The sequence below is a fragment of the Lepidochelys kempii genome, chromosome 8 (assembly GCF_965140265.1).
Source record: "Lepidochelys kempii isolate rLepKem1 chromosome 8, rLepKem1.hap2, whole genome shotgun sequence".
Taxonomy (NCBI): domain Eukaryota; kingdom Metazoa; phylum Chordata; order Testudines; family Cheloniidae; genus Lepidochelys; species Lepidochelys kempii.
The window spans coordinates 19,163,818-19,184,427 of NC_133263.1; the positions used below are offsets into that span (position 1 = coordinate 19,163,818).

Sequence of the window (20,610 nt, forward strand, 5' to 3'; positions counted from 1 at the left end):
TCCAAAACAAAGTAAACTACCACTAGTCCTGAAAGAGATACTATTTATTCCCTCCATTTTAGCATTTCCATGTGATCAATGAAAGGGCTCTACTTAACCCCTCTGTATATCTAGGTGGATTCTGATTTTTCTAGTATCTTAATAACCGAGATACAAAGCTGACTAAATTCTGGCAAAGGAAAGAAAAAACTTAAAAAAACCCTATGTATAAAACTTACGAGTAAGTGGCAGATCATATCCTACATTTGCCCTAACAGAGTATGTTCAGATCACTTGCTGTTAATGAAGGAACACAAGTTAGTTTTCATGCAGTCTCTTCTAGATGGCACAGCAGAATTTATTTAATTAGGACACATCAGGTATCTGGACAGGCCTATTATTCACTTGTCCCCAAAAGAGAAGAGATTATTTTGTTAAAAAAAGCTGAAAGAACTGGAGGAAATAAGTAACCGGACCAAACAAAATGACAGAAAATATTGAATGCAGTGAATATTTATTACCAGTACTTCCTCTTGTGAGTTATCTTTGGAAACCTTTGTAGTACAAAAGCCTACAATTTCACACCTCTCCAACACATGGTTAAATATCACTTAACCTTTTAGCACAAGCCAAGTGCATCCAACATGAAATTTTTTTGAAAGTACTATCTCAGTTAAGCACCGGTCATTGCTATTTACTCTCACTAAGCAGGTTCCCTGGTAGATGTCCTGATTAAATGGAGTATGTTGTATTTAAAGCATTGCAGGATCCATTCAACTGGTAATCTAATAGCATGACATGTCTGTTTAACTGGATGTTTACCAGGGAACAAATTCACTTCAATGAATTGAAACTACTCTAAAAATGGCTCAACTTGTCCATTGAAATGGTACAGCTGTGTTGTCTGAAAATCTAGAATATTCACAGATATATATGGGTAAGAATGGGCCTTCTAGCACAAATGGCCCATAGGAGTCTTTTTAGTTACCTCTTCTTAATGCTTCACTGCTGGATCGTTACTGCTAAATTATTTTTTAATTCTTTCCACATGCTATTTTAAAAACTTTTATTTCATCAGTTGCATCTCCCAACACAAATGATTTCTAAAATCCTTGAATAAATGGGATAACTGGCAAATTTGTTTTGGGAGGAGCATCCACACACAGTGTAGATCTGGTTTTACAAAGTTATACAAAAGACCACTCTTTGCCTGTGAAAAGCTTCAGGGGATAGATATTTTCAATATGAAGAGGGACAAAAGCCACAGTTCACCCTGATATGAACACAAGATTACCAGAGATTTGAAATTAAACAACTTGATTGTCTCATATATAGACACTGTTTACACACAAACAATACATGCATCATACAGAATATCTGTCATTGGCAGAGGGTCAGACTTGATGATCTGATGAGTGAGTTTTCTTCCATGGTAGCTTCTATGATTAAGAATTTATTTAGATTGTAAACATTTGGGGCAGGGATAGTGTTTTTGTGTGTGTAGTGCAGTGCCTACAGCAGAGAGGCTCTGATCCCTGATGGGGTGCCTTTAGGCCAGGGGTGGGCAAATTTTTTGGCCTGAGGGCCGCCTCTGGATATGGAAATTGTATGCCAGGCCATGAATGCTGGGTGAGGAAGGGGGATTCTATGGGGTGTAACGGGGGGGATGGAGGGGCTCTATAAGGAATGTTACCGAGGTGTGGGGAGAAAGGACTCATGGGGTGTGGCGCGGAGGGGGGAGCGGGCTCTACCGGGGACTCCTAGGGGCCCTGCTGGCAGTGACACCAAGATGGTCGTACCAGGCACAGCCATGGGTGGAGGCACTCTAGCTGGGAGGGGTGCGGCCCCTGGGCTGTTTTGAGGCTCTCGAGGGTGGGGCCGTAGGAGACTGGGAGGGGATTGGGCCCACTGCCGCGTAGGGGCGGGGTTGCAATCCCGGAAACAGTGCGGTGAAGTCGTGCCTGCACAGTGTGGCTCTGCGCATGCCGGAAGATGGTGGAATTGTGAGTCGGGGGTTGGGGAGCGCTGGGTGGGCGGAGTGAGGCAGCCCCTGATCCCGCTCCCTGGCGGGAGCTCGAGAACCAGATAAAAACATCTGACTGGCTGGAAGCGGCCCGCGGGCCGTAGTTTGCCCACCTCTGCTCTAGGCACTATCTGCAATACAAATATACGTATCAGTTACACAAACACAATTGCTACCTCTTCAGAAAATCATTTTCTTCTCTACCACCAGATGGGAGTAAAGAGTAAAACCACAAGAACAGTTTTCACTCCAGAGGTGAACCTACCCAAGTCCCTCCATCCATTGTTAGCATTGCTGCAGGACCTCCACCACCCAGAGCTCTGTGGAGGGGCTTCTTCAGGGTACCAGGAAAAGAGGAAGTTTGCGATGGAGATGGTGTTACTCACACCACAGACATGCCCCAAATATGCCCAGGACCAGGGCAGGTGCTTGAAATCACATATTAAAACATCTCCCTTCTGTACAGAGGAGGAATGATCAAGCTCATGATTAAATTCATGAATTTTCATGAAATTTAGGATTGGAACTTCCTTTAGCTTATGATCCCCTAGCAGATAAACAATTGTATGTCTTTGAAGTAGGCATTTATGTACAGGATACAGGTTTCCATGGGAGAAATTCCACCAGCCAAAGAAATTTTGCCTGCTTAAGGACTGCTTAACATTCTGCAGTCCCTCCATCCATCCTATGAATACATACCAATTGCAAAGTCTACCTAAGGTACCATGCTATTAAGGAAGATTAAAATCCTAAGAAACCAAAGTGGAATGTCTGGGTAACATCATGCAGACAGGAACTTTTGGTTTAGTATTGTAGATGACTTCTAAGTGCCCTAAATTTGACTTCATTTCTTGGTACTCAGAGATAAATATTCCTGGGGCAAAGTCTGTTTGCACACGATGAAATGTGACAGATTGAGGGAGGAAAAGACTAGACATATCAGCAAACATGCCAAATGGATACATGGTTATACAGAGTCTGCTATTTTAAACTGAAAGTTCCAAAATTTCAATTCACTGCGCCACTTGAAAATTTAGAGCCTCCAACATGACAGCAGTAAATATGTGGGCTTTTTTTGGTCCAAGTACTGTTGGCATGAAATATGCTTATATATCGGTAGAGGGTTGACAGCCCAGGAATGAATGTCTAAGACTGCCACTGAATTTCAAAGGCATAGCTAGGAGTTGTGCATCCAACTTCCACGGACTTTCACCAGGAGGTGGGTGCCCAACTGCCCTAAATACCTTTGAACCCCTCTCCGCCATGTGCTTTTATTGCTTAACATTGCACAAGTATGTTTTGTTTTTAAATATTAGCTGAAAGATCCCACATGTTTATTTAACTATGAATCCACATACTGTCAATATTAATGTTCAGTTTTTTTCCTATGGCAGATTTACATTAGGGTTGTACCTGCCTAAGGCTGTTAAAGGAGCTGTGAAACAGTTATTTATGATGGCCCATGCACAGGAAGTTTTACTGATTGCTTTATTATGAATTTTCAGACATCAGCACTAAAAGCCTCTGAGGTGCAAAAGATGATGAGCTAGAGTCGACTGCACCATAAAATTCAATGTACAAAAATCTATATTTAGAAGACAATACAATAAGAAAAAAATCAATTAATTTCAGTCTGAGTTTATTTAATATTTTATCTAGTTCACTTTAAATAGAACATTAACTCCATCAATACTGGCAAGACATTGTGATAATACTTAAATTAAAAATGTAGTCAGTCACTGCATCACTGAAAATTATATTCCCCAAGTGGAAATATAACTATTCTATTTTTCTAGTTTTAAGTAAGAGTTTATTGCACTTTACTTGGAAATATTTTTTGAAAAACATTCTATTTCTAGCAGATCAGTATAAATTGTCTGATCTTTATACTATTTTGTTCTGCTTAATAATATCATGAAACTGTACAGATATTAGTTCTGTAGAAAAGCATTAATAGACTGAAGCTTCAAAAAAGAAAGTTAACAAAAAAATATATACCCATGATATTTTTTCTCCTCAGATCTATACTTTGGTCACTGAAGAATCTCCTTTATTTAACTGAAATCTATCAATAACATTCTTTAAACTAGGCTATATCATTTTTATAGAACATTTGCACATTTCAGATTTTTCAAAACTGAGTAAGTGAGTTCACATAAAATATATCTGATTGCAAGAGTTCAAAAATCAATGGGTGGAGAAATGGCATGTTTAAAAATGAGACAAGCTCCTTTAAATAGGAGATTGTAAAAATTAAATAAATTCCTTCCTGGCTCCTCTGCAGATGTGTATACACTTCTACATGTATTCCGAAAGCATTCAAGCATAACACAAATCTTTTGGAATTTATGTTTTTCATTTCTTCTCATACAGAACTATTTATTGCAATAAAATATATCTAGAGTCAGAATTCACTGGGGAAACCAGCTCACTCCCAACTAGAAAGGTTAAGACAAAAATGTGAAGGTAGGTAATTTCAGAAGAAATGCAGGTAAGGCTCAGTGGCATTTAAGGGGACTAAAGCTTCAGATCTGTTAATCCTTTTAGATCAAACATAAAAGTAACAAGCCATCAAACAAATCTCCGCTTTATGAGAAAATTCACTCTGATCACAGTCAAGCAAAATCTGCCACTAGACTGTTCTCTAAACTGCCAGACATTAGCTATGTTATATAGTCACTGCATAACAACATACTGTCAGTAAAACACTCACCAGTCATTGTGTATATTACTTTGAACATCTAAAAATGTGGGACAAAATTCTCTGCTGGTACAAACTGGCACAGCGTCAGTGGAGATTCACAAATCTGTCCCAGTGGAGAATTTGGCTCTTTAAGTTTGAGCTTTCTAATGTTACATTAAGTATACTGTATATTAAATATAGGTGGGCCTGGGTAATACAATGGGTGTGTTATTGGATACACTGAGAATATGATGAAATGTAATAGAAAGCGTTCAGTAATTTTGTGCAGTAATTGATTAAAACAGCAGCATACAATATGTTTCCTTTGTGCTTTTCCAGGAACAGAGAGGTTGGCCAAACAACCATCATATGCAAAAAAGTTTGGCAGATTGTACTGCTGCAATACTGATTACTCAGAAAACAAGAGCACTCTTAAAGGACTGAACACAGCAGGACTGTATGTGCTGAATGTAGTTAAAAAGGAAACCCCAGGAACTTTCCATGAAGTTTGAAGATTATAAGACACAAGAAAATAAGGCAAAATAAAATTAACTGCTTCTGCTATTTATTAGCAATGGCAAATGAGGCTAGTGGGGCATGGCCACAGTATAACTGTTCTTTGGAGTTATTACTCTTATAACGCTAACACTGGACAGGGAGGGCCTGAAGAAAAGGATTTGTGGTCACAACTTGAACCTTGGGGCCAAAGACATTTAGAAAGACATTTCCCTACGTTGAGGGAAAAATGAAAATTTGGATTCCTGCCCACTCACAGTGGAACAGGTAGGGTCGATAACCCTCCAGGATTGTCCTGATGTCTCCAGGAATTAAAGATTAATCTTTAATTAATGATTATGTCATGTGATGAAATCTCCAGGAATTTGTCCAAACAAAGTTGGCAACCCTAGGAACAGGTAACAAATCTCAGAAAAGATCATCTGATTTTCTTTGTGTGCTTGATTTTTTTTCTTTTTGAGGAGTTTTGTCTTTAGCTGCTTGCAAGCTAATGTAAACATTTTTGGATATGTGCAATTAAACTTTCAGTTAAAAAAATGATGGTTACAAAATGGGCAATACAACAGTAATGAGTTTGTGATTTAAGATAATTTTATCATAATTTTTTAAAATATATTTATATAAAATAACATGGATGGTCAAAATTGTTTAACAATAAAAGGAGAGGCCAAAATAGAGTTCTCTTCACCAACATTGGCACGCAATTAAAAAAGGAGCTCAAGAGATTCTCCTCCAAGGGCATTCTACCTTCCTCGAATTATAATCCTTTATTAAAGTACACACGTTCTAAATCAGGGCTGAACTCTTGGATCTTGGCTCGCAATTCTGGCTCCAAACGTGTTACGGACATGGAACTGAGCAAAAGAAAGATAGTAAAATGAGTACACATAAAAATGCTTGGATCTAAACTAAAAAAGATGATGTATCTGCTCAAGGCGTTTTGGATTAGGAAAGGAGGAGGTTCTGGATCTATTTTTTCCCCCAAGATGATGTTCTTACATCAGAAGCAAAATAACTTAACTTGCTTGGTAATGAGATGTTCTGCCTATTCAAGAAATAGCTGCTGTTCTAGTACCTTGGACTTCAACCCTGCTGGTTAGGTTCTCATGTAAATTTAGTGCTGGAAGAGACAAACTATACCCTTTTACGAGACTTTCAGAAAATATTGTATTTGGCTGCTTCTGACGACTATGTTATTTTATTCTGTTGAATCAAAGGAACTATTCTGTAGATGCAACATTTATTTCTCATTTGTAAAACAAATTCATCTGACAAGTCATGTAACATCTACAATTTCTTAAATACATTTAAAAATTGATTTCCCTATAAAATTAGAGAGTCAACTCAGGACACATGAAGATGAATTTCAAGAAGCACTGATCTGACTCAGGAAGAGTGCAGTGCTCACTACACTGACTTGCCAGTACAACTGTGCCAATCCAACTCAACATAGCCCTGCCATGTTCCTTGCTATTGCAACAATTTGGCCTTTTCTTAGCCAGAAAGGCAAACAATGTCATAACTGTATTGTTGGAATCAAGGGAGTTACACCGGTATAAAAATTATGTGAGATCAGAATGAGACCAAGGGTTTCCAGAAGAGAAAAGCTAGTGAACTCACCCACTAACTTTGATAACCAACTAATCTCCAGTTGCAACATTTAAATCACATTAAGTATTTTTTCCACTTGATGCAGTAATCATGACTTCCATTAATGACAAAAGGAAAGAATACATATCAGTGGAGTTTTTACACCAAGTTTACATAATATATTACATTTGAGCTGACCTTAATGTTTAGTCTGCCCAGGCTCCTTTAGGATCTCATGGACAATGAATGTCAGCTCCATATTTATTTTCAAACAAAGCTAATGGTTTTGAGACACATTAACATGGATGAGGACAATCTTATTACCCAAACTACAAATAAAGCACACACAGTTCAGGTGGCGAACTCCATTCAGTGTGAGTTTCCAAATGAAAATAAATGGGATCTTACCACTTTTTTGTGTACATTAAAATGACGCCACCACCTTAAGCCACAAAAATGCATCCTTTTGACCACGTTATCTCCCCCTCTTTGAATCCCTCTACTGGCTCCTCACTGTGCTGTGTATCAAATCCAAACTCCTTGTCCTGACATTCAAGGCCCCACGTTATTCAACCCCAATCTATATGTTCAACTATTTCCTTTTTTCCATTCACCCTATTCTCTCTGTTCCATTACTTTAACATCTCCTTTGCATCCCCTCCACTCCTGCTTCTGTATCTTCTTCAGAACTGCCCCTGCCAAAGGAATGCCTCTCAAACCCCAGGTCCTCCCCTCTCATTCAAACCCCTCCTAAAACTCATTTCTGACACTCAGCCTATGAGATGTTAAACCCCGCTCCCCAACTAAACGAAACTATTAATATGCACACCTGCCTTACTAAGTAACTGTGGCACCAGTATTTTCTTTCTTCCCTTATGTGTATGACCCACACTTGTCATAGGTGAATTTAGACTGTATGCTCTTTGAGGTGGGGTGGGACACTTATTTACTTTTTGCTGTGGAATGCCTTGCGTGCTTCTGGGCTCTCAACATTAAAAGAATAAAAAAACCCACATGTACCTTTTTTGAGGAAACAATGCACAGCATAGAGGTGTAGCAAACACCAAACTAGAAAAGACAAAAATAAGATTACAATATTTAGGGTAGAATCCTACTTTTTCAAAAGACATTGCTAGACACACAATTCAATCATTTTATTCTCTTTCCTTCTCAAGGACGGTAGGGCCCAGTCCTGTAACATGATTAGTGAAGTCAATTCTCCACTGCCTTGCACCATGTGTGGTCATTTACACCTATGCAGAGGGCAAAGAGGGCGCTAAGCACTATCACCCATATAAAGCAGTGAAAATCTGATTTGGTGACATTTCATACCCACTTTGCATAGATGTAAGTGATGCACAAGAGGTTTGGCAGTGAAGAATCAAGCCCCTCGTTGACTTCCATGAAAGCTTATGGTCAAATAAATTTGTTAGTCTCTAAGGTGCCACAAGTACTCCTTTTCTTTTTATGTGAGTTGAGAGCATTCACAACATTACAGGAATAGGTTCTACATTATCACCTGTTTAGGCAGTGGTTAAAACAGCTTATTTTAATCAGCTGTAGGCCTGAGCCACCACACGCACCCCCTTCCTTTGCTGGTTATATCTACATTTGTAATTTCTCCACGCTGATGGCTACCATAAAAGAAGCAATGGAAGCAAGAGATTTGTGATTCATTTTTAAAAAACGAATAAGTAATACGACATAGAATGAGCAGATGTAAGCGATATAATCTCGCTAACACCTCACCTCACAGAAGGAATGAATCGTTTCTGATGCTCATTGGCTTTACTGCCCAAAAACATACAGCCTTGATTTTTTAAAACATTTGCAAATTGTTTCTCTTTACATCTTCCAAGGAAGCTATAGTCACATCTGTTAAAAATAGTAGACAAGAAACTCACTCACCAGACTCCAACTAATCCAACTTGAATGGGGGCACTCATCCACGGGAACCGCTGTGTTAAAAAAATTATTACATAGTGAATGAAGTGTGCTTTTCCCTCCCAACATTTTTGGAGATTTTGTGTACTCATAAGAAACAGACTGACAGCTGTTAAGAGCTAAACATGGTGCAGATATATGGTGCAAGTTCTCCCCACTGCTTTGCCAGCACACTTCAATCCTGACCTCTAACACTGCTAAATTTGAGGGCCTGGTCCCAAGTCCTCTGAAGACAGTGGAAAGACCCCCATTGACATCAGTGTGCATTGGATCAGATCTGAATAAGTCTCCACTAGGAACTAGATTAATAGATGGCTGACAACCCATTTTGCTCATGACTGGATTCTGATTTGAGTCTAGGGGCCAGTTCCACGGTGAGACCACTTTGTGTAGCACTGACTTCAGAATGTAGCAGCAGCATCAGTGAGAGGTTCAGCCCAGTGAAAAAGAACCATATGCCAGAATAGAGGCTCATATGCTGCCCACTTCCTTGCCAGCATAAGGAATTTGGTCATGAAGACAGCCCTATGCTGTACTGAATCCTGACTACTGTTTCAATCTGTCTGCACCCAGGTTGCTCTAACTTATGCCTGAGGACTTGCCAGCAGCTGCTTAAGGATCATGGGAGTGCCAAGGTAAGGTTTTGCACCAACCTCTCCTCACCCCTTGATTTGCTCTGTGTGCTTCTCAGCTATTGCTGAGGTTCTGGCTCTAAATTCCTATGGATAAAACTAGAACTGTGCAAGTGTGTGAGGGCCCCACTCCTTTTACAATTAAAGAAAAGCATAAAATAGAAGCTGTGATTTGTTTAGCAAAGCAAAAAAAATTTTTTTTATACAAATGTGATATTTATGGCCAGTTCATCTCTATTGCACTTTCTTTTGCAAATCGCATCAAATGTACTTAGAAAGAAGACAAAACTTTTATTGTAGGTCTTTCGGCGATTTTTAAAAAAAATACTATGTTAGAATTTTAGTTGAAATTAAATACTAATGAAAGAAGACCAAACATTTTAATGAAACTCTGCTGTGATGGGCTTTTTCATTACCATCAAATGAAGGTCTCTGAAAAGCATGAAACACACAATTGCTATCGTAACATGTTGATTTGAAATAAAGCAGCTAATTAGTTCAGATTACACACTACAGTAGGTAAGTATAAAGATGATGTGTCCACAAGAAGCATTCCTCCAGCTGTAGGAAACTGGTGAATCAACAACCAAAGTGAATGTCAGTATTTTAAAGGGAAAAATGGAAGCAATAGGGAATGAAGGCAAAAAGGAATTTAAGAAAGTAAGTATGACAAGGTTGGTGCTAAAAGATCACAGCAGAAACAAAGAAGTGGGAAAACAATACAGGAATTAGCTCTTTCTTCAGGGACAGAGAGAGAGGAAGTAACATAGCAGATTGTGCCCTTCCTTGTTTGAGGCAGTCTGTAGTCCAGAAATGGTTGCAGGAGAGAACTGTCCAATTCATCTATTAGCTACCAAAGTAGTCAACAGATGGAAAAAAGCAGCATCAAGGCAATAAAGGAGGATGAATTCAGTGGTGCTGCACTGTTCTGACATTCCACTAATGCATCTTCATCTGACCTTTGCCCCATATAGATTGGTTCAAAAGGCTTTAGTTTCATACAGTGGGAGAGTTAATGACAAGAGACGGTGGGAACAGCATCACAGGAGCAGAAGTGCTCAGGGACTGTATGCTTATCACAGTTTGTGTACCAGCAGCAGAGGACTGTGGGATTGCTATTCTCTTTTGGGAATGTTAGTCAGATTCCTTACTGTGAAAGGCTATGATCAAGGGGAGGATTATGGTTGAGAGATTCCAAGTATTGAACACTGAGGAAGTTGAGATATTCTCATAATACAGAGGCATCAGGTCACTTGGGGTATAATAAGATAGAGCTGAGCAGAGTGGTATTCAGCCTTCATCTGAGTGGGATACTACTCAGAAAAACACAGGTGTGTCTAACAGCCTAGGCAGCATCACTGGCATAAATTGGTTCGCTTGATGAAACGTTTTTTCTTTCATGACAGTAGGATGTAAAAAATGCCTGTTATGCAGATAAAGTTCTGACCTTTATTTTCCAAGAATACTGCTAGACTATGCTAATATTAAAAAGAGTAGGAGGAAGAAGCCAGCATTAAAGATCAGTTTTAAGAACAAATATCTGGAAGGGTGAAAAAAACCAATCAAACAAGGAGGCATAAGTAAAATACACTTAACTAAAAACAAGTTAGAGGCATCAGATGCAGAATGTGCATCTGGCTGGAGAGAAAACAAAAACAAAGAAGCACAAGATAACAAAATAATTTGGTGAATACGAATTCTCTCTTTGAACTCATGAAGACAGTAGTTCTGAATGTATCAGGACTTAGCTTCCAGATGGTTTGTGCGGCAGGTGTCATTGTTGGATAGTGCACATAACGAGGTTGTAGAAATGACAATTAAATATGAAAACTTGGTATTTTAGTTACTGCTTCTATTCACTGTTAGAACTTTTGAATCTGCCATCTTGCCCAATGTGACTATGCACTATTTGCAATTATATAAATAAATAACATTACTGGAAGCAGTTAAGGAATTAGAGGTATATGGAAGGAACTTGAATGCATCATAGGATAGTTCTTTGAAGAGCAGAACTATATGAGAAAAGACTGCAGAATAGGCTTTCTTCCTAATTAGGAAAAAAAGTTTGTAATGGTTGTTACAGTTGCAGACTAAGAAAATCTGGTTAGATGGTTAGATGACATGAAAGGGGAAAAAATGCACAGGAATCAATCTGAGTATCAGAAATGATGTACAGAGCAACAAGAGAAAGTAGGATGTGAACTTATATGAATTTATGAACCACGTTAGAAGTGGTTTAAAAATCTCAAAGTTCAGGCGGCAACAGGAATTTTCAGAAGTTTGTATGGAAGAAGCATCCAAAACATTCTAATGGAAGGGTTAGATGAGATGGAGGTGCATCTGTAAATTCTGCATTTTTATACTTATACAGTTCATGGCTCCTGCCACTGGCAGCAGCTATTGTGACTTGGTTTTCAGACATACATACCCAAGCATGAGTCAACAGAGATGATGAATATAAATAATAATCATATAGTCATATAGCCTTTGTTTTTAATTCAAATATCAATGGAGTTTACCATGATACCATTAAAACTGTTAGACATGAAGAAACAGAAAAAAGAGAAGATGTTCTATGGTAGGATATAAAGAAATGAAGACTTGCTGATTGACATGCATTTGTTTATTTTCTGGCTTTTTGGTCTCAAAGGATATGTCTTCACTGCAATTAAAAACTGGCAGCTGGCCCATGCCATCTGACTTGGGCCAAGGGGCTGTTTAATTGCAGTGTAGATGTTCAGGCTTGGGCTGGATCCTGAGCTCTAGGACTCCCCAAGGTGGGAGGGTCCCGGAGCTTGGTCTGCAGCCCGAGCCCAAACGTTTACATCATGGTTAAACAGACCCTTAGCCTGAGTTCTGCGAGCCCGAGTCAGTGGGCACAGGCCAGGTGCAGGTTTTTAATTGCCGTGTAGACATACCCAAAAAGGTTTTTACAGGCACGTAAGAATTATTTTCTGGAATGCTGGTGCGCAAAGCGAAGACTGAGGGACATGTGTTAGTAAAGCAGATTGTAGGTGGTGGTGTCACAATACTGCAGATGGAATGGTGCTTCTGGAAACCTCAAGAGGACATGCACAAGCTGCTAGTTAAAAATGCAGCTCATTCCTTAATAGTTTTAGAACTAATCTACACCAAATGTTACCACTGACTAACTGCAGAGCAAGGTTTCACCTGAACTCACAGTCTGTGAGGCTGAGAGGAAGGAACAGGAGAGCATAAACGATCATGATGGTACCAAAGAACATTGAAGAACTCTCATGTGTGCTGATCTGCAAAATTCACAACACCCTTATGTTGATTATACTGCACAACAAATACTTGAAGTTTGACTCCAAAGACACACTGATTCCTCCCTCACTCTTTTTGTCATAAATGTCATGTTTCTGCCATGCCAGTTGATATGACACAGGACAATTTTTTCACGCCGTGCACATGTAAAACCATTTTTGCTCTACCTTTGCAACCCCTTTGATTTCAGAAAACAAATGTCCTTGCTCTTTATGGACAGTAAATTTTCAGGTTCACTGCTGTAGTTATAATGCCTCAAGTAGTCTAAAGGTCAAAGAAGTCCATGAATAAGAGGTAGGTCAAATCAATATACGTCTCTTTTATACTAGGGAAAATATGATGTGTGTACATGGGAGCTTCACTCCTATCAGTTAGGAGAACCATGCAGTTTAAGTCTCCTACAGAGTACAGATTTTCATTCCAAAATTCAATAGCTATATTCCCTGTTTTAGCACTGTGAGGAACACAATTTTCTGAAGAAGTGAGCACTTCAGGAAAATGTAGTTTTCTAAATTTGGGGACAAAAGAAAATAAAAATTAAACAGTCTTACGAACATGCATATTCACACACGTAGGGTGACCAGATGCCCCGATTTTATAGGGACAGTCCTGATATTTGGGGCTTTTTCTTACATAGGCATCTATTACCCCCCCACACCCAGTCCTGATTTTTCACACTTGCTATCTGGTTACCCTACACACACGTGTATATTTCAGCAGTGTAGTTGTGAAATCTAAACCCAACAATATAAAGACTATGAAGAACAGAAATATAAGAAATAATTCCTCAGAGACAACTAAATGTGTAATCTAAAAACTGATTACCCTAAAAATATACCTTTCCAAGGAGTGTCGGTAAGTTTATACACAATACTTCTTTTCTGCTTCTAACAATAAGCATGCTCCTGACTCAACTTGTGTCTTTCCCATACAAAGATATGAGATTGTCCATAGCCACTCATGCAAAAGGAAGCCAGGGACATTAATGGGCAAAGAAATTCTATCTTTGTAACTGAGATACAGCCCTGGCTCAGGTCTCATGTGAAATCTGTATGATGTTTTATTCACAATGTTATTGATGCTGATTACAACCTCATGCATACACACAATGTAAAAGTTAACCAAAATACCTTAATAGATCAGAATTAGATTTATACCAACATAATATGAACAACTGGATAAGGATATCACACTACATTAGCTTAAATAAAATATGAGAAACATATCATACTTGCTGAAACACGCACACCCAATATTTGGTTTGCCCATAATGCCAATGGGTCATTTTCAAACCACATTTTTTTCCACTTCAAGATACTTTTTGATTGCAGCTAAGCAGAACCTCTCTTTATTGACCCAAACTTAAAAAAAACCCTAAAATGATTTGCATTGTATTTGTAATAAATTCAATGTTTACAAGTATTGCACTGAAACAAGCAAATCTTGCTGAACAGAGAAGAATTGCATATTTTGGATTTTTTTAAAAAAACATAGTTATTGTATTTTATAATATGGTAGGCTCATTCATTTTTTGGGGTGGGGGGAACTGAGGAAAGGCAGGTGACACAAACATCATTTGCAATCAGATTGCAATCTGTGCGCAACCCACTGTGTTAGCTGATTCAGATAAATGTTCCCTAGATTTTGACCAAAATGTCATCTACACATACATGATGCTATGCAGAGTAATCTACTCATTCCTTTCATAGAATTTTTATTTAGACAGTGCTGAGGTGAAGGACAGGGACTGTTCAAATGAATAATTAAAATATTTCATAATACTTTGATAGCACCTCTGATCAGAGCGATATATGAAAGCACTCTGCCAACCTTAAGCAAGCATAACACCCTATTATTTCTGCTTTACAGATGGGGAAACTGAAGCACAGGCAGGTTAAAGAGCTAGATCCTATTTGGTGCTGAGCAACTCATTTGAAGTACATAAGCACATGTCTAAGACCCACTGACTTCAATGGGGCTTCTGCATGTGCTTAACGTAAAGCATGTTCTGAACTGCATTCGTGAACTGGGGCTTAGCTCCCTCAACTCCCACTGTCTTCAACAGCAGTTGAGGGGACTGCATATCTTCAAGGAGCTGCCCAGCTCCTCACAGGATTGAGCCCTAAGGTGACATGACAAGAGTCATGACTGGCAGACCGACCTTTAACCATTAGACAGAATTTCCGAACTATTCAGTAAAAAATTTAATAATTTAATTGGCAAAACCACATTACTAAAAATATTCTAAATGTTTCTTTATGTATATTCAGAGATAAAACTTTCCCTGTACTAGGGAATATAATAGTTAGCTGTCAGATCATAGAATCATTTTCATGTAACATTTACTTAATACTTTGTATATGAAATACATGTGACTATATCCGATATGCATATATTTAAGCAACTGAGGCTTACCTTCAAAAAGGCTTTTTTTTCCAAACTATTCATGATAAAGGGAGGAATAGCTGAAAGTGAGAAAATAAAAAACAAAACAAAACAAATGCTTACATCTTAGCAAACAAAAACTAGTTTTCCATAAACCTTTTTGCAGTAGTTTAGAACAGTAGTTGGAAATCTTACGCCACTTTTAGAATCTGGAATACTTTTCTGTGACTTCTTGCAGTGTGAACAAACCTATTCAAATAGCTTAATTATGACAGTTTAAATATTTACACATATCTCTATCAATGTGTGCAAACATTTTGCTTGGACAATTCAGTCTATTGTAAACTTTCCTCATTCTGGAGCAGACTCATCTTCTCCCAGTGCTCCTTTCCCATTGTGTAGGCACCTGCACTGTCCCCACAACTTCAGGTCAAAAAGAGCACCTGACTTTCAGTAAGCTGAAAGCATTGGTTAGCAGAACCTATTAACAGCAGTAAGGAGGTGATAACACCATAAACAACCATTGTCTCCTTGTACCTCTTGGGTTTTACCAGCCTGCACACAAATTTTAACATGCACATCCATTATGAGATTACATTGTCAAGGTATTAGCAGCCTAAATTAGTGTAAAATTAAGCACAGAAAAAATATGTCCCTTACAGTAGAATCATCTTAATTGAGACACCTCAATGGGTGATCTATCATCCTAATTAAGCACCTGCCTTGATTAAAAGGAGGACAATTTAAAGAAGTCAGTTAAGATTTCAATTGAACTGAGTACCATAATGAAGATTTCACTGTTTTTCATTTTGATTTGACTTCTCTTTTCCTGCTCCCCTCTGCCTCCCACAACCTCTCCTTATCTTTATTTGACAACTTGTCTTCTAAAACATTGGAATGGAGAATTTCTCACCTATTTAAAATCTGGTCAAGCACTCAGCAACCTGGCACTGGTTAAATATGTCCAGAATTTTAGCTACTAATTCTGTTCCATTTGAGTAGAAGTTACCTCCACTCATTGACAGCAGCCTAAGACCCATATTTTCAGCAGTATTTAGGCAACAGTTCCTATCGATTTCAATGGCAGTTAAGGAGCCAAATACCTTTGAAGATCTGGGCCTAAGGCTCTGTCTACACCAGGGGTCTCAAACATATGGGCCGCGGAGTTATTTGCTGTGGCCTGCCAAGCTCCTCGTGCCCCTCCCCCCCAAGTTATTTCCTGCGGCCACCAAGCTCCCCTCACCTGCCACCCCCCATCCTCCCAGCGCGCTGTGTCACTGCTCCTCTGCCTACCTTCAGGCGCTTCCCACTGCCAAACAGCTGTTTGGCGGCGCTTAGCGCTTTCCAGGAGGGAGAGGGAGGAGCGGTGAGCCGTGCGCTCAGGGGACAAGGTGGAGAAGAGGCGGGGCAGGGGCGGGGATTTGGGGTGGGGACTTTGGGGAAGGGGTGGGAAGAGGTTCGCCGTTCTCGGCCAATGGGGGCTGCGGGAAGCGGCATGGGCCGAGGGACATGCTGGCCGCCCTTCCCGCAGCTCCCATTGACCTGGAGCGGCGAACCGCAGCCAGTGGGAGCCACGAACGGCCGAACCTGAGGACACAGCAGGTAAACAAACCGGCCTGGCCCACCAGGGGCTTTCCCTGAACAAGCGGCGCCCCTAGTTTGGGAACCACTGGTCTAAACAGAGGCGAAACTATTGTCTCTACAACCTTAGGAGGGTTTGATCTAGTAGAGAAACATTTACACAGAATTCAGAATCTCTCTAGCTGTTTATTCTAACAACTGTAGGACAATCATTATGTTTGACTACAGTTATACTAACCCATGCCAGGGGCAGCCATGAGAATCCTTGAGATAACCACCTGAGTAATGGCCTGCTGAGCAGCTTTGGCTGATTCACCTAACCTGTTCCCATTTTCGTCTGTAACAGGGATACCAAATTTGAGTTCCCTGTTGAATTAAAAAAAAATGGTTTAATAACAATTAGTGGCACTCATTTTTATCTTTTTTAGTCATCTGATCCTAAATGCTTTTTTCTCCTTTAACTGTGTCAAATCGAAAAAATACTTCCAAGCAAGTGACGTAGGCCACGTGTGCTCTGCTTTTGTTGTTCAAACTTTTGTTGTTCAGGGGTGTGAAAAAAACACCCCCCCGGAATGATAAGAGTTTTGATGAAGGAAAGCACTGCGAGGGACAGCGCTCTCTTCTCTGGCGACGAAGCTACTGACCCTCATTCGGGGCGGTTTTATTCTGTCCCCGGGAGAGCTCTCTCCTGGCGACAAAGAGCGGCTACACTATGCACCTTATAACAGTGCGGCTGCAGCGGCATAACCACGCAGTTGTAAGGTGCGCAGTGTAGACGCAGCCTTCGTCTTTTATGAACTTTAAATGAAGACTTTTGAGAGCTTTTAAAAATTAACTCCTTCGGTGCCAAACAAAAATATTTCTTTTGTAATCTTGTAGGCCAAATATAGGGATTTTTTTTTTTTACTGGGGGAATAAACACACTAAAGAGTACTTCTCTACACAACGCACAGTCAACAAAAAAGAATTAGATATATTCATGGAGGACAGGTCCTTCAATGGCTATTAGCCAAGATGGTCAGGGATAAAAGCCCATGCTCTGGGTGTCCCTAAACCTCTAACTGCCAGAAGCTGGGACTGGATGACAGGGGATGAATCACTTCATAAATTGCCTTGGGCTGTTCATTCCCTCTGGAACCATCTGGCACCGGCTACAGTTGGAAGACAAGATTCTGGGTTAGATGAACCATTGGTCTGACCCATTATGGCCATTCTTATGTTCTTATAAGTCTCTATATATCAGCTCTTGAAGGACAGGTACTTGGCTTTTGAGATCCAAGAGCAAAGATCTAATGGGATACTTATCTTAGGAGAACAAAGATGTTCTATTTTATACCTGTGATATTTAAGCAAATGCCTTTAAAACCTAAAAAAGACTTCCCTTGAAATGCCATACACGACATTGAAAACAGCTAAAATATGTAGAAACATTACAAAACTGATAAATTAACTAAACAAAACAAGTAGTTCATCGGCAAGTGTTGCCACAAAAATTACATTTCTTCTAGAATGAATGTATCACATTCTCTTTCTTACCTTTGCCTCATTAATGGAATATTTATGCAATTAGCAGCAGCTACAGCAGCAAAAGGAACAAAACGTCCTATAAGGGGCGAGACATGCTGTGAAAAGGGGAGGAAAAGGTTTTCAGGTTTCACAATCTTTTTTAAGAGTCTTAAGCCATTTTTTTTTACATATAAAGCAGATTGTTCTCTCTGACTTAAAATTCCGAAAGAACCCACTGTGAAGTCAAGGGGAAAAATATCTGACATAAAACTTCTAACTGACAAAACTGACAACCCTCTCTGTCAGGGTAAGCATTGGCAGGAAGGTTGAAGGGGAGATAGTCTTGACTATTAGCATCACCCTTGCCTAGAAGTGTGAGCTTCCTGACACACCTATCAGCATAATAGCAAGGAGTGGCACCAAAGAGACCTTACATTTAATTCCATCCACTGGAAAGGTTATATCCATCAGACATCAATATTAGTAGCTTTGTAACTAGGCGCACTGACTATACAGAAGCTATTGATCAAATCAATATGTTGTATAATCTGTTATGCTCTACTTAAAATAGATCTTCTTGAACATTTCGTCATTACTGCATTTTATCCAAAACTGAAATTTGACAAAAATATGTAAGACATGCTATTAGTTTTTGGGGGGAAGCGAGTAAAGGAAGAGGAAAAATAAAGAGTCTTCTTTCATGGTAAATCTGAGGATTTAGTTAAAGAATTAGACAAATTTTTAACCTGAAATCAGTTTAACTGAAACATGCAGACATACTCCATAGCAGCTTCATGAACTCTGTAACGCCAGTCTGAGACAGAGTTGCAAAAAACTGCTAAAATCGCAAGAAAAGAAATATGTGTCTTCACTCATCACTGGAGCGCTCAAGCATGTATTAAAATTAAACATTTTGGGAACAAGAATATATAAGCCTTTCAGCTTGAAAGCTCAACAGAATCCCTTGTGCAGGATCAGAGTGATAAGAAAACTCCAATTCCCTACATTTTAAAAGTGAAAGCAACATAAATATAAAAAGGGAGGTAGTGAAAACTGTTGCAAGTATTGCTACTGCAAAATATAGTATTCTTGCCAATTTTAGAAGTTTTAATCAAAGATTTTGATACAAGTACTAAGTTCATTGGCAAAAGCTTCTGACAAATTTTCAGGAGTTTTGACAATAACAATAAGTAATAGAAGATAAATAGGTATATGAATAACTACAGCCTACATAATTATTATTTTATGCTTAAATGTCAAACTACTTATTTCACACTTCAGCTATGTCTACACTGAAACTCAACTGCAATCAAAGGTATAATTGCAGCTGGAGGAAGCATACCCACACTAGCTTTAATCTAGCTAACATGGCTAACACCACAAGTACATACTCAGGGTCTCAGAAGGGCTCGTACAGCCTATGCCAAGGTCTGTGTCATCATGTCTTCACTGTTATTTTTAGCCATGTTAGCTTGACTAAAGCTAGTGTGGGTATGCCTACTTGAGCCACATCTTTGATTGCAGTTTGACTGCAGAAATAGCCATAGCCTTTGACACATATGGCCAAATTTTCAGCCAGACTGAGGTTCAGCCTCCATGTTTGCTGGTGCAGTTTTGCATCTACAAAAAATGTTCCTGCATATTTTGTCACATGAATGGATTATGAGCATATATATCTTAGTGGTTATTTGTCTAATTTCCTGATTTTCTTCCAAAAGATACTTAGACATGTAACACTGCCAGTGTAAAAATGGAGTACATGCAATTTGCACTAGCAAGAGGGAGGGACGGGCCACTGAAAAATCAATCCGCAGTTCTAAATGAGCAGTAGGTGATTATAGTTCCATAATGGGAATTGAGTTTAACAAGATGTAGAAGTACCAGAGGATGACTCAGCCACTAAAATTCTACTAAACATAAAAGTTTAACTAAGAAAATTCAATACCTTGGTTAGTGCATTAAGTCCTAGAGCTGTTGCTACAGCACCTGTCGTGGCAGAAACATAAGCCGTTCCCAGCTGGCTAAAACAAAAATAAAAAATGATTGCACTTGCACAACCTGCGTTTGTATTAGCTTGTAATATCTTCACATTCTAAAACAACGTGAATCAATACTGTACTAAAATAACTTCGTTTAAAAACAAAGCTGCATTTTATTAATGTGGAATCAAATTTCTCTCTGCATCTCATCCTGTTCATTGCATTTTAGCTTTTGCTCCTATGTCCAACTCTCTGAACTGAGGCTGTGAAGGATCATATGCCCTATATTTAACCTGTTGATGTCCTTAATTAAAGACATTAACCAAAGCTTCTGACAAGGTAACAAGCTAATTTAGCATTTTCAAATGACTGGTTAAAGAGTGCAATGAAGATCTCTATTAGAGATTATGTTGGCATTTAAAAGATTGTTTAACTCATGGCAGTTATACTCATTTTTAAAAGGTTAAACATAATTGTAATCTCAAATCAGTCTCAAGCATCTCT

At 39.1% G+C, this 20,610-nt stretch overlaps 1 protein-coding gene across 5 annotated transcripts in view; it reads right to left on the reverse strand.

Moving 5' to 3' along the window:
• Positions 1 to 476: 476 nt before the first annotated feature.
• Positions 477 to 20,610, reverse strand: part of SFXN1 (sideroflexin 1) — a 42,963-nt gene continuing 22,829 nt past the window's right edge. The window contains exons 5-12 of one of the 5 annotated variants that reach the window (XM_073355765.1): positions 20,073 to 20,148; positions 18,158 to 18,243; positions 16,860 to 16,987; positions 15,071 to 15,120; positions 12,549 to 12,636; positions 8,700 to 8,749; positions 7,812 to 7,859; positions 477 to 2,133 (exon numbers count right to left, since the gene is read on the reverse strand). In XM_073355765.1, the coding sequence (XP_073211866.1) occupies positions 1,669 to 2,133; positions 7,812 to 7,859; positions 8,700 to 8,749; positions 12,549 to 12,636; positions 15,071 to 15,120; positions 16,860 to 16,987; positions 18,158 to 18,243; positions 20,073 to 20,148 (991 nt within the window). In that variant the 3' untranslated portion in view covers positions 477 to 1,668. Of the gene's footprint in view, positions 2,134 to 3,624; positions 6,056 to 7,805; positions 7,860 to 8,699; positions 8,750 to 12,538; positions 12,637 to 15,070; positions 15,121 to 16,859; positions 16,988 to 18,157; positions 18,244 to 20,072; positions 20,149 to 20,610 lie in introns of those variants that run through there. The other 4 variants (XM_073355766.1, XM_073355769.1, XM_073355767.1 and 1 more) reach the window with 4 other exon arrangements.